Here is an 18344-nt window from a genome sequence, read left to right on the forward strand (position 1 = left end):
CTCATTCTCAAGGAAGAACTTAAACCTCACAGCACTGTTCCTTGGACTCAAAGACCTCACAAGCACTTCTGACCCATTGTCCAAATCAAAGTTTTCAAATTTAAAAAAAAAAAGAACATTTTGCACCTTTAAAAAATCTCATTCAAAAATCTGAATAGTAAACAGCTGTAACAATCAACAGGAAATAATTTTTGTTGTTGTTGTTCTTTTTTTAATTGGAGGATAATTGTTTTACAATACTGTGTCATATGACCCAGCAATCCCACTACTGGGCATATACCCTAAGAAAACCATAACTGAAAGAGGCACCTGTACCCCAATCTTCATGGAAGCACTTTTTACAATAGCTATAGGACATGGAGAAGAAAATGGCAACCCACTCCAATATTCTTGCCTGGAAAATCCCATGGACGGAGGAGCCTGGCAGGCTACAGTCCCTGGGGTTGCAAAAAGTCGGACACGACTGAGCAACTTCACAACCAACTTCGCAATAGGACATGGAAGCAACCTAGATGTCCATCAACAGATGAATGGATACAGAAATTGTTGCACATATATACAATGGAATATTACTCAGCTATATAAAAAAAAGAATGCATTCTAGTCAGTCCTAATAAGGTGGATGAACAGGAAATATTTTAAGTGTTCTTTGCAGATTGCCATAAATTCTCTGTTGCCCTCTTACCAGAGTTTGTTCTGACTTGCATGTGTTTTCAAAGGCTGAAACCCCTGATGAACAGCCATCAGTATGCAGCCACATTCTTAAAGGATATAAATTCAATCTTTGTTATCTGAGAATGCTGGAAACAGAAATAAAGAGCTCCTCTGAAATTCACACTCAAAATTGTAATCCCTCTTTCTCATGAGAGCTTTTCAACCATTCCCAGTTCTCAAGTATCCAAAAGAGACAAGAAAACAAGAAATTGTAACCATGATGTGAAACCATAACTGTTTTCTTCTCTCTCCTGTATTTCTTTCTTGCCACAGTCCATTCTGGGGGAAAAAAGGAAGCTCCTATGTGAAATGAGATGGTAGGTAGAGAAGCAGGGCGGGGATAAAGAGGGTCCCATAGTGAGTTATTATCACAGGTCTAGTTGCCAGTATGATGATTATTATACTATTAAAAAGTAACTAATTAAAATAATATAAAATAAAAGAGGGCCATAAATTACCAGTGATGACAGAGTGCCCTGTATCAAGGATGATGATTATTTCAGTCCTAGGTACCTGTGGTCCATTTTAAGAAAGAAAAAAATGAGATGGTAATGCAGGCACTAACTGTCAGACCTTCCAGAGCTCACCAAACTCTTTAGCCGGGCCTGCCTCACCGGCACACAACCTGTGCATTTAGAAGGGTCCCGTACTTCCTTTCATATCCTACTGCTGCAAACTGGAAATTCTTAATAATTTTTCAACAAGGAGTCCTGCATTCACTTTTCACTGGACCCCACAAATGGTGCAGTCAAGTCAGTCCTGTCCTTGGGTTTCTAGATATTAAATTTACTTCTAGTTCCCACCTCACTGGAAAAGACTTTAATGCTGGGAAAGATTGAAGGCAAAAGGAGACACGGGCAGCAGTGCATGAGATGGTTAGATAGCATCACCAAATCAACAGACGTGAATTTGAGCAAACTTGGGGAGATAATGGAAGACAGACGAGCCTGGCATCCTGCAGTCCATGGGGTCACAAAGAGTCAGACACGATTTAGCGACTGAACAACAAGAAGCAGCTAGTTCCCAATAATTTTGTGCCACCCAACGTTTATCTGTTTAAAATTTGCTACTTCTTACCAACAATTGTTAACGTAACAGTCAGGTGAGACTCTAAGGCAGTCCTATATCCTGTTACTCAAATCAGTGCTGCACAGGCTCCAAGGGACCTGAAGTGATCTGCAGTACTTTAAAAACTGCTTATGTGAGCAAAAACTTCGCATAGAACCCACTGGCTATGTCGCCACTCAAAAACAAATGCACCGAAGCCTGAATCTCATTCCGTTCATCTCAACTGCTGGATAATGCAAATCCGTGCTCTTAATAGTCGCCCAAATTCGACTGCACACAGAACAACAACAACAAAATTTCTCAGCAGTTCCCTGTGGTGGGAGGATTTCAAATAAAGATTTGGGGAAAGCCTCATTTTCAAGGATTAGGTGAGCCAGCATTTTGTGTTCCTGAAATGTCCTGTGTCTATAACGATCAGGTAGAGAAAGTCATTTCAAGTTCAAATATAACTTGGCGATTGCCACATGGTGCCGAATCTTTCCACCCCTAAGACTTCAAAAACCCAATCAGACAAGTGGCCGTAATCTGACTCCCGGCGCACTGGGAGCCGTGGGGCTGGCAATGTGAGCGCTGCACTCTGGCCGGGGGAGGCATGAGTGACAGACCCGCAGCGAGGCGGTGGGGGTAAGTCCTTCTTTGCCTTAAGGGAACAATGCTGAGGCTCGGATGAAAGATGAAACTTGGGACTCTTTTATTACAGAAACGTGTGCTGCTCAGGCAGAATCTAGAAGGAAACTCTAGGGCAGGTGGTTCTTCCAGGGCTGGGTATGGGCATACTCATAAGAGAGGCAGAGAGAGGGCAGAAGAAAAAGGGGGATGATTTACAGCAAAAATCCTCCATATATTGGAGACCTATAGCCCAAGAAAATGCCTCTATGGAGTCTATGGAGGTAAATCTATCATCTAGTATTTTTCATCAGAAAAATCACTCATCTAGGGGCTCAGCTGTCCAGAAGTGGATCAGGCTGGGGGTTCGGCTAGTAAGTAATGTTGTCGGGCTCTCTATAACCCGGTCACATCAACAAACCCCCTTTGTTCTGGAGCAAAAGGGGAAAAAGCACAACAAATGGTATTGATGCATTTCCAGGGAGTGTGAACAGGGAAGGGAACATTGACCGGTAGATAACTCAGAGGGGCTGCAAAAGAGCTGAGCTGAGCGCTTGTCAAGACAGAGGTATGTATGTGCCGCCAGGGGACCCTGGGGTTCACAGCCCTCTGAAGTTGGTCATTCTGCCCTGGAAAGAGATCAGATTCTGCGGATTTTCAAAGAAAACTAAAGGCATGCTCAAGGTGTCTGTTTGTTTACTTCAGAGGTTGGAGGGGGGTTGTTTTTATTCCTCTGGCTGATGAAGTCTTGAAGCTGAAAGAGCAACTGAGCTTCTGAGATTGGGTCTCTGGAGAAGGTGCAGAAAATGAGCAGGGAAGGTGAGGGAGAGGGTGCAGGGAGGAGGCGGCCTGTTCCCAGGGCATGCCTCTCCCTGGGCTCCCTGTGTGGCTGCTGAATGGGACCTGCCGAGTCCTGCCCACCTGGCTGCCTTAGCTTCCTGCCTCTCCCTTTTTTCCCACTAAATCTGGCCACAGAGGACCAGCCCCTGACATAGCACCTAGCCCTCTGCCATCCTGGCTACAGCCGTGGGCTGCTGGTAAGTTCTAAAGCCACTTTTGAAACTTCTTTTTTCAATTTGTAAATTTCTCCCCCTTTGGGATATTGTCATTTCTCCCCCAGGGCACCCTCGCTGGCTGCCTCGCTCCAAGCACTGTTTTGGTCTCTTTATTTTCTCTTTCTCTAGGGAGTGTGATGTCAGTGTCCTCCCAGCTGGGGTTTCTCCTAATTGCATGATTTGCTTAGAGCTGTTCACTGGGATAGGGGATGCTCCAGACAGACGGAGCTGGCTGGTCCCCTTCTGGAGCCACCTAGGCTTGGGCAGAAAATGGGTTTCGCTTTCCAGCCCTGTAGCAAAGCCCCATGTCAAACCAGGGGCTGAGTCAAGATCCTAAAGGTCAAGGCAGGGTTCCCCTGGCGCTTATAGGCACAGTTCTCACCCACTGGCTCAACCAGACTAGGATCCTGGGGACTCGATGGGGGAGGGAAGCGCCCATGCTCAGAAGAACTGCGATAACTCTAATCTGTTAAAATACCTGGCTTTCTTGCCTGCCTTTGGGTGTGTTAAGTTGCTTCGGTCGTTTCCGACTCTTTGCAACACCATGGACCGTAGCCCATCAGGCTCCTCTGTCCATGGGATTCTCCAGGCAAGAATACTGGAGTGGGTTGCTGTGCCCTTCTCCAAGGGATCTTCCCAATCCAAGGATGGAACCCAAGTCTCCTGTATTAGCAGGTGGGTTCTTTACCACTAGCGCCACCTGGGAAGCCCACCTTCTCGCATTACCCTTTTCATAGTCCCCTGGGATGAGTCTCACTAAATGCTTTCCACATTCCATCACTCTCTCCTACCCCATCACAGACCAAGGATAAGGGAAAATGTCTTGAAAAACGGGGTCACTGGGATGATTGTCCCCCAAGAGGAATCCTAGTCATGTCTTGCCATTAATATCCTCAAAGCGCATCCCTTCTCAGCTGTGAAGATCCCAAGGTACTAGCAGGGAAACAGTGGAGGAAGAGAGGGTCTTCCTTCCCAAAGGCTGCCTTGCTGCTCTCCCCAGCCTTCACGTCCCCCCCCACCAGTCCTCCCCACCCCTCAAGGGACAGCAAGCTCCCGAAGAAGAGGTACCGGCAGATTTAGAGAATGCCATCAAGAAGACACTAGAGAAAAACCACTTTCCAGAGCCTCCTGCTTTGAGGCCCATGGTCTTCCTGACCACCTTCCCCTCGCCCAGCGGCCTTCCGCCCCTCTCCCCAAGTCGCTGTCCCTCGCAGTTGGCGGCTAGGGTGCCGGGGGCGCTGCCCGCACACGCTGGCCTCCAGGATCCCTCTGGGAGGATTTTATCAGAGGTGAACATCAAGGGATGGGGAGTCAAGCCCAAGAAGGGACAGTCCCTCAACCCTGCAGAAGTACCGCAGAGGCCAGAATGCACTTCTAATCTATCCCCCGTGTCGGACGAGATGCCTGGGACCCAGGGGTGGGTGGGCTTCCCGGAGCCGCCCCGCCCGGGCACTCCTGGTCCTGGGCGGCCTGCGCTGGACCTCTGGACCAGGCGGGCTCTAGGACTTCTCCCCACGCTGGCCGGGAGAGCACGGCAGCGTCCTCGTCCCAGTTCTGGGTCCCAGCTCTGCTGTGCGAGTCCCCACTGCCCGTATCAGTCAAAAGACATTCTCAAAAGATAGCCTTCCTGGCTTCCTCACAGAACACCCCTTCATCAGAGTCTCCACTGGAGGAGAGAAGGGACAGTCAGCTCTCAAAATCCATTTCCAGAATGCCATTTGAATCAGAAAGTGCAAAACTGGAAAAGACCTCTCTTTCTTATGGCCGTAGGTTCCAAACAGAAATGACGTGTAAAAAGTACATTGAAAATGTAAAAAGTTGCTCAGAGGGAATTAACTACAAGGTAAATATACTTAATTCTTTAAGGAACTTGATCCAGATATTTTCCTTTCTAGGGACAATTCAGATAATTTTTCAGTGAAACTGGATGATCTTTGGATATTAAATCAAAGGGGATCAGAATGACAATCTCTTGATTATTAATTAAGGAGATAATTAAGTAGCTAAGGAGATTTTCCAGAAGCATCCTTTCTTTGTATGCAGATGACCTTGAGGGAGGCTTTATATGCAAATAAACTTTGGTGGGAGGTGCCCCACAATAGGCAAGACTGAGGGCCTGCTGCTGCTGTTTGGTGGCTCAGTTGTGTCAGACTCTTTGAGACCCCATGGACTGTAGCCCGCCAGGCTCCTCTGTCCATGGAATTTCCCAGGCAAGAACACTGGAGTGGGTTGTCACTTCCCTCTCCACAGGATCGTCATGACCCAGGGATCGAACCCACATCTCCTGCATTGGCAGGCAGATTCTTTACCACTGAGCCACCTGGGAGCCCGAGGGCCTGGCCATCATCTCAGGAGACTCTGATTCGGTAGCTTCTGATGCTAATTTTGCTTTTTCTTTTCAGTAAGTGTGGACCTTTGTGTACAAGAGAGAGTATCATGGTGGCCTTCAAAGGGGTCTGGACACAAACTTTCTGGAAGGCAGTCACTGCGGAATTTCTGGCCATGCTTATTTTTGTCCTGCTCAGCCTGGGATCCACCATCAACTGGGGTGGAGCAGAAAAGCCATTACCTGTCGACATGGTTCTCATCTCCCTCTGCTTTGGACTCAGCATCGCGACTATGGTCCAGTGCTTTGGCCACATCAGTGGTGGCCACATCAACCCCGCTGTGACGGTGGCCATGGTGTGCACCAGGAGGATTAGCATCGCCAAGTCTGTCTTCTACATTGCAGCTCAGTGCCTGGGCGCCATCATTGGAGCCGGAATTCTCTACCTGGTCACGCCTCCCAGTGTGGTGGGGGGCCTTGGAGTCACCACGGTACCATCTTTAGCTGTTGTTTTCAGTCTCGGACTCCAGGCAGCTTATATGGAGTGCTAGATGACACCCTGGTGACCTTAGAGTCTTTCCTAAAATTGCTAATTTATTCCTAGGGGTTGTCTGATAACTCTTGATAGGGGTGCAAACTGATTCCAGCCACACTGAATATATCATATAGAGTCATTATTTGCTGTTGAATGACTTGAATAGCACTAAGTCTGGGCAGCACAAAAATTGTGTTGGGTTCTTTTTTCCTCTTTCTCTCCATCCCAGTGCCTGCATTGACTATATATATAACATAAGACATTTTTATTACAATTATTTGTTGGTTCACTAGCAGAAGGAACAGTTTTATTTGTTACCATGAACATGAGGTTTAAAACATCAAGGGTCACACTCAAAAAAATGAATTGGCATTTGATCCTGGTTTTGTTCTTAGCTGATTAAGTATATCATTTGTTAGCTCAGCACAGGCATTGATTAAAAAACCACACACAGTTAAATTTTAATTGAAGTATATATTAATTAATTTAAACCTAATTAATAAATTTAATCTTTGCCTTATAAAATTACAAGACTCTCAAGAAACTCTTTTATAACTTAAGTGCAGCAGTAGCATATTTTGCTTTCTTTGTAGAAAAGAACATTCAGCACAAACTCCCACTTGGTCATTATAAGATTAATTAATTATCTGTGCTGGCCCAAAATAAGTATTTATTTTTGAGGGGGGAGATGCATCTCTCAATCAGGGGTGGAACAGAAGACTCAAACTGACCATCAGTTTTTATAGGAATAAAATGTGCCTTTCACAATGATATGTTATCACAGAAAAGGCTCTCTTGTCAATTCAGATGGAGTATTTTTCTGTCTCCAGGTTCACGGAAATCTTAGCGCTGGACACGGTCTCCTGGTGGAGTTGATAATCACATTTCAGTTGGTGTTTACTATTTTTGCCAGCTGTGATTCCAAACGGACTGATGTCACCGGTTCCATAGCTTTAGCCATTGGGATCTCTGTTGCAATTGGACATTTATTTGCAGTAAGTTTCCAAGTTCCTTTAAATAACGGATCCACGTTGTTTAGCCTCACCCTTCAGCTGGCCTGAAGATGTTGCGTTTCACAGCTGTAGTTCTTTAGTATCCAGCCTCTTCTGTCCATTTTAGGTTATTGTTTTGCTAACTTTGTGATGAGAATGTTGCTAAGGCTGCTAACCTTCCTCTAACTGACTTGGCCAACAGTGACATAATGCCATGAAGGCTACCTGTTAGCCCTGTTTCAGCAATGTCTGAAGTTGTGTTCTTTTCCCTTGTAGATAAATTACACTGGTGCCAGCATGAACCCCGCCCGATCCTTTGGACCTGCAGTTATCATGGGAAATTGGGAGAACCACTGGGTAACCATCATGTTCATTGTTCCTATTTTCCTAAAGTTGAGGACAATGAGCCATAGAGCTTTTTTTCCCATTATTTTGCTCACTAGTTTCTCTTTCACCCAACTGTAACCCCCCCACCACCACTTTATTACCTCTTTCATAAAGACTAGGGACAGACTGGGACAGATTTTATCTGCTGTAAAACATTTCATATCTCTTTTGAGCCTTTAGTGATAGTCTTTTTTTTTAACCGCTGCTCTGCACACTGTATTCTGATAGACTTTGGCAGAATATATTGTATATGGAGGTTGCCTGGCTGTAACAAATTAAAATCAGGGTGGTGAAGTGAATATGATGTTTAAATAATTGAAAGTAAACCCTTCCCAGCAATGACACATAATATGCTTGCGAAACAATAAAAAGAAGAAAAAGAGAAATGCTTAAAAGCACGTAGCAAAAATATTTACCCTTCTTGTTTACAAAAGCATGAACCCAATTAACAGTATAGGAGCTGGGAGCATGTGAACTGCAGATGGTGAGGAATGGATAGTGCCAGAGCTTATGCTATTATCACCATATCCATAGCTGGAAAAATAAGTGACTTTCAGGAAAGACACAATTCTCACACCTCAGGCCTACCCTACTTAATGTGGGGGCAGTGCTTCTAGAGAGCAGCGGTATCCATTGATACCACAGTCGATTTCTTTTCAATTGTTTCTTACCAAAAAGAAATGTAAATCCCTTAAATGAATAATGTGACAGTTCTGAAGATCTTTTACATACTGACTTACAACAACCAATAAAAATAGGTGTATATAAGCCAGCTTCAAATGGGGCTAACTTTTATCTTCATGTATATGTTGTGAATGCTCTTTTACACCTTTTATTTTTAATTCACGAATGTAATGTTTTTTGTTTTATTGCTGTATAGTTGATACACAATTCTGTGTTAGTTTCAGGTGTACAGCAAAGTGATTTAGTTATACACACAAATGTATGAATGTATATATATATTCTTTTTCGATTCTTTTCTGTGATAGATGTCGCTTATGTTTTAATGTCATGCATACAGGGGTTATTAACCCAGTCACATGCATTCATCTGTGATCTATGTTGCAAATGAGAAGAAACTGCCCCACTGCTATGTGCTTTCACTTCTAAGAAAAGTGTACCAAGTCTTTATGAGTAATCTATCCCATTAAATAAAAGCATGAACATCAGTGATCAAAAGCAAGGATTTGGACCCAGCCATGAAAAAGCTTAGTCAGCAATACTATCCATGCAATTGGTCATTTTGCCACTGAAATTCCCATGTATGTCTCTAAGGACTTGCCACATTAACAGGAATGGAAACGCAGTATATAGATCTCAGGGCTTCCCAGGTGGCACTAGTGGTAAGCCACCTGCCAATTTGGGAGATGCAAGAGACACCGGTTCGATCCCTGGGTCGAGACGATCCCCTGGAGGAGGAAATGGCAACCCACTCGAGTATTCTTGCCTAGAGAATCCCATGGACAGAGGAGCCTGGTGTCATGGGGTCACAAAGAGTTGGACACAACTGAGCAACGGAACACAGTATATAGATCTTATGCTAAAAGTACAACTTTTAGTTCAACTTATACACTCAAACAATTTTTCTATTTGAAATTTAGAAAAACGAAAAATTTTAATCCATGAGGACTTTAAAATGTAGATGAAAACATGTGTTTTTATTAATTACTTGAGTTGTGATACACTAGTTAAAATTTGAGTGGCAAAAAAAAATCCTTAGCTTGTTGACTGAATCTAAGGTTCCCCTTGTTGCTATAACACTTAATCCTACTGAAAACTAATGTCCGTTTTGTAACAATGGTTGTGTAAAATTAACAATTAAAGTATACCTGTAAATAGGTAGACTGATAGATGAAAATAGCAAGATATTAATGATGAATGTTGCTTGTGGTATAATATTTTTTAGTCTTCTTTTCTGGATTTTCTGGATTTTTAGCAGTAAAAATTCTTTACCTTTATGAATTTTAAAAGTTAAGGGGCATTATAACTTTGGAAATAGCAACTTGAAACTGAGATTTGTTTTGAGAGCATGCAGCCAGATGTCTTCTGAATAAGTGTTTTGAGGGAACTGTAATTATTTAGCAGTCCTTTGTCTCTCTTGTGGAATTTGGAGCTTATGGAATAGAGCATACCAAATGAGATCTTACCAAAGGAATGTAGCACAAAGACATTTAGAGGAGGGCTCTCATTTCCCCCTTTGAAAGGGCATTAAGAAGGTCAACTCTGACATGGTTTCTTTCATGTTCAAGATAAGGAACTTGGTTCTTGCAGCCACTTTGTCAACAATTTCCCTGTAAAGTGTATGTGTTCCGCTTCAGCTTAAGTTTGAATTTTCTTTAGACTGTGCAATGAGGGTGCTAAATGAATTTAATTTCCACAGAGTGTTTTAACCCAGAAGCATTCATCTGATTTTTTTTTTCCAAATGAGAGAAGTGTAGCATGTGTGTGTGTATTTGTGCTAAGCTCTTCAGTCGTGTCCAACTCTTCACGACCCCATTGACTGTAGCCCACCAGGCTTCTCTGTCCATGGGCTTCTCCAGGCAAGAATACTGGAGTGGGTTTCCATTCCCTTCTCCAGGGGATCGTCCTGACCCAGAGAACGAACTCCTGTCTCTTATGTCTCCTGCATTGGCAGGCAGGTTCTTTACCATTAGCAAGTATAATAGAAAACAGCATAATGGTTTGAAAGAGCTTTGAAATCAGACAGACCTGAAATCCCAGCTCAACCACTTGCTAAGCATAAATTTTTAAGCAAGCTTCTCACCCTCTCTGCATATCCATTTTCATACCCATAAAATGGGATAATAATAATATCTATCTCAAAGATCAGTTAGAATAAAATGAGTTAATACAAGTTAAGCACTGAATACAGCCAGCCCAGAGAAAGTATTCAATAAACAGTGTTTGGCATGCTGCAGTCCGTGGGGTCACAAAGAGTCGGACACAACTTAGTGACTGAACAACTGTTGCTCAAGTCCATCTGCTGAATGAACGTCTAATGCTCCACAATCTGAAAGTGAAAGTCTTAGTTTCTCAGTCTTGTCTGATTCTTTGCAACCCCATGGACTGTAACCTAGCTACCAAGCTCCTCCTTTTGCCTGGAATTCTCCAGGCAAGAATACTGAAGTGGGTAGCCATTCCCTTCTCCAGGGAGTCTTCCTGAGCCAGGTCTCCCGCATTGCAGGCAGATTTTTACTGTCTGAGATCCTATAGTCTACATGTACTCTAAAGCAAATGTTAGAGTTTATCCAATCTCAAAACTTAGTTTATTCTAGACACATAACTAATATGATAGAAACTTCTAGTTATTGAATTAAAATCCTATGGGATGGCAAATCCTCTACTCACCATCATCCATAAACTCAGCACAGATTTTTCCACCAAGTCATCAGTATAAGAACCATGAGGATAAATGCACTCTGCAAGAAGATCAATGGACAAACCTTGAGGTTTTCTCTTAAAACAAATCACCAAATTTCAGAGAAAAAAAACATGTAACATAAGGAAAGTGACTTATAGCCAGCCTAGACCCATACATCTTTAAATTGTCTAGGAAACATGGAAAGGAGCAAGTTACTATGAAACTGGAACTCTTAAGTACTTTACAAGTATTATTTCAATTTAATCCTGACAACGGTGAGGTGTGTATTATTATTATTCCTGTTTTGCACCTGATGGAATTAAGTGTTCATGAGGTTATGTAATGGATGCAAGCAGTCACAAAATTGCTAAGCGGTAGACCTCAGATGCCATTTATCATGCTGTACTGAATAATTAAAGCCCCAAGTGGTACGATCTGTACCATGATTGTGATTATGTAGAAAACCAATATAAGATGGCAATATTAAGAAAACAAGTATTGATACTTTCCAGAAAATTTTTTCTCTATTTTAGTTAAATAAGTTTTAGTGTCTTTTTAATTTATAGTACCACCAAAGAGGACCTATCTTTCAGGATTATCTGACAATGGAAAGAACATAATGAAAGCAGGAAAAGAAAAGAGGAAACAGTCTTCTTATTTTCTGTTCAAAATGTTATTTAGTAATATATGGATCTCTGACGTAGATTTAACGTGCTTTCTTATTTTGTTTCCAAGGGTCTCTTTTTATGCATGCCATATTTGCTCTCAATTTAAATCAGCAAAGTTCTATATTCATGCATTGTTCAGAGAAATATTTTACTCGACTTACGCTCTATAACTCTTCCATCTTTCTCCCAGATATATTGGGTTGGACCAATCATAGGAGCTGTCCTTGCTGGTGGCCTCTATGAGTATGTCTTCTGTCCAGATGTTGAACTCAAACGTCGATTTAAAGAAGCCTTCAGCAAAGCTGCCCAGCAAACAAAAGGGAGCTACATGGAGGTGGAGGACAACAGGAGTCAGGTAGAGACCGACGACTTGATTCTAAAACCCGGAGTGGTGCACGTGATCGACATTGACCGGGGGGAGGAGAAGAAAGGGAAAGACCCATCTGGAGAGGTGTTGTCTTCAGTATGACTAGCAGGCAGCACTGAAAGCAGACAAGAGCCCTTAGAACTGTCCTCAGATCTCCTTCCACCCATTAAGGAAACAGATTTGTTATAAATTAGACATGTGCAGGTTTGTTGTTTCATGTCATATTACTCAGTCTAGACAGTAAATATTTCATTATTTACCAAGGAGGACTGGAAGAAACCTATCATGAATTTCAAATCTAAAAAAAAAAATCTTTTTGAAGTATCCCCAAAGCAAATGTGTATCTAGTTTATCTATTTGACATTAATTGATAATCAATTTAAAATGCTATCAAGATTTTGTTAAGGCTTGCCTGACATATCTATCACACAGACATAACCTATCAGCTTATTTCCTCTTCCTTGTAACTGGTATTGCCAATCCTCATCTGAGTATTTATTCTTTTAAATCCAGTTTGTCAATGGCAAAATACAGAGTATGTCACAGAGTCTTGCACATTCAAGAGAGAAAATATAACAAACTCTTTTACACACAACCCCTTATGTTTAAACTACCTGGGCAAATGAATATTAATGAGTCATTGCTAATGAGTTGTTTTCATTTATATTTCAAATACCCAACTTTCAACCCAAACTCAGTTCATAATATTTCTTCCTCCTCCTCACTGTCTCTAGGGTAAATATGGATCTAAAGCCCAGAAATTTGAATAATGTTCATAAAATTCTTTATGTTTATTCACCTAATAAAACATCTACATCATAAGGTACCTATTGAGACTCAGGACAAACAGACCTGAAAAATTATATGGGGGTGGGTGGAAACTTCCCATCATACAAAAATCCTGTGGAAAAAGGCAATCTGTAGGATGGTTTCAGATGACCTGTTTTCAGTGCACGTCCTCAAATACACCACATGAGTTTAACAATCTAAACTTGTAACCACTTAACCATTTGCTTATTTTTTTTAAATTTATTGGCAAAACTGGGGTTTTTTTTTTGTTTGTAATTTTGGTTAACTGTACTTAAACATTAGCTGAGACATATTTTTGATAACAAGAACATAACTAGTTGAGTTCTGAGTTTTTGTTAATTATTAAGCTCTGCTCATTCTAGAAGGTGTACACACTGGTCCTGCCAGCCCCAATCGCTGCTACCCTCCCACTTCTCATGACATTTATTGATAATCTTCACTGTGCCTTTGTTGATCATCTTCATTGTACACGTAATGATATTTTAATGAACTAAAATGCACGAAGGACAAGAACAACAAGACTGCAAAATAAAAGGGTGAGGACATCAAAATCCTCTGTATTCCAAGCTGACTAGATGACAGTCTTTCGTTTGTAGAGATACTGTATGTAACCCAATGTGGTTTTTAAGAATTTTCATTATTGACTCATTTGTTTGTCAAAATAACTTGGGTTGTTTTTTTTTTTTTCTGTACTGCTTTGCCTTATGTCGGTAAAATTGTCTCTAGAAATGCCAGTTGCTGTCATCTAAACCCCAGTCTGTTCTAGCCTTTGTTTTAGACAAAGAGCTGCAAAAGTCAATTTCACTGAACAAAAGCTAATAGTAAAGCAAAAACCTATCACTGCAAAGAGTGGCTTGTAAATAGCTGATAATCAAGGGCTTTCTTCTCCCACACACAGTTCCAACTGCGTGTCACTTTTCAGTGTTAATGGCAGTTGTGTGTCTGTTGCAGTGAGATAATGGACCACTATTAAATCTGATTCTCTTCGGTGCTAGGAAAGGAATGCATAAGGTTCCAAGAGAGGCATCACACCAGGGGAGTCCCCAGAAGTCCCACTGTCATCTTTTTGGCAGGTGCCTAAATCCCAGGTCCCTTTGGTGGCCGTCCACACCCTCCATCATTGAGGCACGCTGCTTCCTGCTTGGGACAGCATCTATAGGAACTAGGGTGTATTTCTAAGGATGGTTTATGCCCATCTTTTCATGTTTGCTCAATATATCATTAAAGGCTTAAAACTAGGAGTGGTTTAGCTCAAAAGATAATGCTATCAACCATAGGCAAACATGCCAGTTCAAAAATAAGTTAGGTTAGCAAGGGAAAGGGTCTTCCCTGGTGGCTCAGATGATAAAGAATCTGCTTGCAATGGAGGAGACACAGGTTTGATCCCTGGGTCAGGAAGATCCCTTGGAGAAGAGAATGGCAACCCACTCCAGTATTCTGGCCTGGAGAATTCCATGGACAGAGGAGCCTGGCTGCAAAGAGTTGGACACAACTAAGCAACTAACACACACATCAAGGGAAAAAAGGAAACATTTTGAATACACTTAATGTTTACTGGTGTAGGATCATTTTTATTCAGCCATATGGTTTACTTCTTATACAGTCAATTTTACACTTACTTCCAGTTAGAGCATTTGATAAGCTATCACTGGAAAAAAAAAAACCCTCATGAATTATATTTTGGTCATTTGTTTTCCAGCAACAAGCAGAGTACCTGGCACATAGTAGGTATTCAAAACAAGTGTGTTAGTTGAGAAAATATATATATACATTTCATTTGTGATTTAAGGATATAAATAATTTTCTTTTCATCTTTATTTTGTTCAATATTTTATAGAAGCATGAGTTCAAGGAGTACTAAGGGAAGGCCATATAAATGTAAAAACCATCGAATATATTTTTGCCTTCTACTATTTTAGGGGCATGCAGCGAATGAAAGCTTCTGCACTTTCCTTTCCCCGCATATGAGACAACATATTTTGTATTTCACTCAAGGCTCTACCAGTAAAAAGTAATGAAATTGTACCTTTCTAATGACATCTATGCAGCAGGGGTCTTTTGCCTTGTGGATGACACCAAATTATCCAAGTGTATTAAGAGACTGGGGCTTTTTCCTTTAATCCCTTCTTATTAATGAAGTGCATCGTGCTGCTCCCAGGAGAGTGCTGCTGACAGATATACAGAAAAGAGATCAGAGAGAAAAAACTGGAAGGACATAAATGAATTATACCCAGCCAGGAAACGATGCCAGCCGCCTCTTCCCTAAGGAAAAGTACAACAAGCACCCCCCGCCCCAATTGTAAGGTGGTCCCTACATCACAAATGTATATAGTTTGCCAAAGGAGTACAAAGGGTAAGAGTTATTTTTTAAGTTTCCAGGGCTTTCTTTAAAATTGGGGGTCCAGAGTTTGAAAGTATGTTTTCATTGTAGAAGATAACATTTTCTTCAAAGAGTTCTCAACTTTTATACTGGAAGGAAGTATTTTCTGGTATCTAAATAGTTGCTTAAATGTAACATTCTTACACTTCATTTCTGCCATTTGATGTTTTTCCTATATTCTTGTATTTTCCCCCTTTTGATCCTTTTACTGATGCAGTTGGTAGGTGCTGGCTCAGTCTTGAAGATTTCACAAGATTAGAAGTATTTTGCTAACACGTTTCCCTGGTGGCTCAGACGGTAAAGAATCCGCCTGCGTTGCGGAAGGCCTGGGTTCGATCCCTGGGCTGGGAAGATCCCCTGGAGGAGGGCATGGCAATCCACTCCAGTATTCTTGCTTGGAGAATCCCATGGACAGAGGAGCCTGGTGGGCTACAGTCCCTGGGGTTGCAAAGAGTCGGACACGACTGAGCAACTAAGCACAGCACCCAGCACATGACGGAATTAAGCCATCTAATTATTAGAGGTCTGATTCTAGATAGCACAGAATATTCTTCTTAGACCATGAAACCAGGCAACTCACTTACTGATTTAAACTCCATAATGAACCAAAATATTCCAAAATAGAATAGCACATTCAAATACTAGAATTGATCCCAGTGAAGCTCTCTGTTGCAGCCTGTTGACACTGTTTCCACATGCTGTGAACATGTGACAGATAAATTGCCTTTGTGACAGCTAAGAATGACAATGCGAGCCCAACAGACCAACTTATCAGACAAGAGAAAGCTGATATAAATTCTCATCGTAAGCACTATAGAATATGCAAACTCAGGCTATTTGATACCTGAAAGTCATTCTGTCTTTCCCAATATGTTGATGGCATCAAAATTATTAGAAAAGTGTGTTTACTCTCTGGAAAGTGTAATGTAACACTCTCTTTACCCCAAATTGTGTACATTTGCATTGCTTTCATAGTACTTTACAGATCACTCCAAAACAGCTGAAACTTTTGAAACCCTCTTCCCTAAAATACATGCAAGATATTTAATCCAGGGCTTTAAAACTGTGGCTGCTCACTTTGTCAAATGACAATAATCTATGAAAATACAGATAAAATAAATGTTATGCAACATGTACGATTAACATTAAACTTTAAAGCAGTTATAGCATTACCTATGCATGTTAAAACTCAAGAGCTAAAAAATACACTGAATTTATATAACCCATCAGAATGTCTTTCTAGATTCTCTTCAGGATTAATTAAATAAACATGCAATTTATAAAACTATATAAACAATTGTTTATCACTTTTATGACTCAAATCACAATAAAATTGTAATTCATGATAAACTGGTGAGAATAAACTGAACATATGGTTATATTCACAATTATTCATTAACTGAAATGTTATTCCAGTGTTAGAGCTAATGTTAAGGAGATTGAAACTGTAATGTCTAATATTTGGAATAATCTATTAAAGTGTTAGCACTGTGGTTGATTTCCATGAATTATGTTGATCTCATATTACTAAGCTTGTGCAAATAAAGTGTTTAATATTTTAAAAGGTAAGCATTGTGTTTGATGATTTTGAAAATTCATCCACAGCTTTTGCTCATTTCATCTTGAAGCATCATTGAGAAGGACCGGGAGGTTTAGATATTTGAGTACAATTAACACCAAATGAAATGGTTGTGGAATCCATATAATAAAATATATTTCTGAGAGCCTACAGAGTACACAGTATGTTAGGTCCTCATATAGACAGTGAAAATGTTTTTGTGGGCTTAATTCTAAATGTTCACATCTGTGCAAAACAGACCATTGAATATCAGCTATCATTATAGAGAGTCAAAGAGTGAAGACTTAAACAACTGTGACTCAAATGAGGCTGGTATTGCAAAATAGACGATCCATCCTCAGGGCATTTGGCAAATTCTGCCTACCCAGATGGATAACGTAGCCTCAGTGAGTATCAGTTTACTCCCTTGGGTTCTCGGTTGGAACCTCTCAATTTTGAGAGGTTACAGACCTTCAGGGAAGGATTGAGGACAATCATTTATGTAACATGCAACCCATCGGAAGAGTGGTGAATGCTGCCTTTAAGAGCCAGGTGGATGTGAACCTCTTATTGCATTTGTCACATTGTAGTGAAATCATTTGTGTAGGTTTCTGTCTCTCCTACTAGGTTTTAAACTCCTTAAGGGCTAAGACTATGTCTTATTCTCAGCACTGAGAATTAGGCTTGACATTTCTCTCAATAAATGCTTGTTGCATAAATTAATAAATAACTTAAAGAATATCTCAATCATTAGGAAATACCACAAAGCACCATACCTTGATCTAGTTGGTTTTTACTGTATAGGTGTGTGCAAAATATTTGAATGCATATAGTTCCAGTTAGGAGTCCAAAATTAGCTCAAACACTAAAGAAAAGAAAAGGGAAAAATGCACTTTAGAAAGAATAAAACACTAACTGGATTTCTAAAATGTATACCTAATGTGTAAGCAACGAGACATGTTTTAATTGCTATATTTATATGATGGCCAGATGTTAGATGAAATTTAGCTCTATGAGTATTTCAGCAAGAAAAGTATTTTAACAAGCATGGGAAGCTAGAAAATAAATGTCAGCTCGATTTTAGATAATTATGCTGCTTGGAAAATGTCCAAAGCAGTATGTCACCTGAATTAATTCTTAATATTTTTTAGTTTTTTTCTACATCTTCATTCCTTGGGTTTCAAGAAGACATTAAAGACCCCAAAAAGCTAGTTGAGTTCTGCTGCCTCCACATGTTCAGAGGTCTCTGAGAAACCATGAGCATAATGTTTGCAACCTCTGAGCACAGAATAGTGATAGCACATAGCTACTGCTCAACAAGGGGTTCCCTGGTGATTCAGACAGTAAAGAATCTGCCTGCAATGCTGGAGTCCTGGGTTCAATCCCTGGGTTGGGAAGATCTTCTGGAAGAGGGCATGCCAACCCACTCCAGTATTCTTGCCTGGAGAATCCCCATGGACAGAGGAACATGGCAGGCTACAGTCCATGGGGTCACAAAAGAGTCAGACATGACTGAG

At 41.1% G+C, this 18344-nt stretch overlaps 1 protein-coding gene across 3 annotated transcripts in view; it reads left to right on the forward strand.

The window, feature by feature from the left end:
• The window catches only part of AQP4 (aquaporin 4), a 60205-nt gene extending 43375 nt beyond the window's left edge, over positions 1–16830 (forward strand). The window contains exons 1-5 of one of the 3 annotated variants that reach the window (XM_005905827.3): positions 2262–2406; positions 5846–6260; positions 7135–7299; positions 7573–7653; positions 11903–16830. In XM_005905827.3, coding sequence (XP_005905889.2) covers positions 2375–2406; positions 5846–6260; positions 7135–7299; positions 7573–7653; positions 11903–12181 — 972 coding nt within the window. In that variant the 5' untranslated portion in view covers positions 2262–2374 and the 3' untranslated portion in view covers positions 12182–16830. Of the gene's footprint in view, positions 1–2261; positions 2407–3270; positions 3426–5845; positions 6261–7134; positions 7300–7572; positions 7654–11902 lie in introns of those variants that run through there. The other 2 variants (XM_005905828.3, XM_070361559.1) reach the window with 2 other exon arrangements.
• The last annotated feature ends 1514 nt before the right edge of the window (positions 16831–18344 follow it).

This window comes from Bos mutus, chromosome 24 (assembly GCF_027580195.1).
Source record: "Bos mutus isolate GX-2022 chromosome 24, NWIPB_WYAK_1.1, whole genome shotgun sequence".
Classification (NCBI taxonomy): Eukaryota; Metazoa; Chordata; class Mammalia; order Artiodactyla; family Bovidae; genus Bos; species Bos mutus.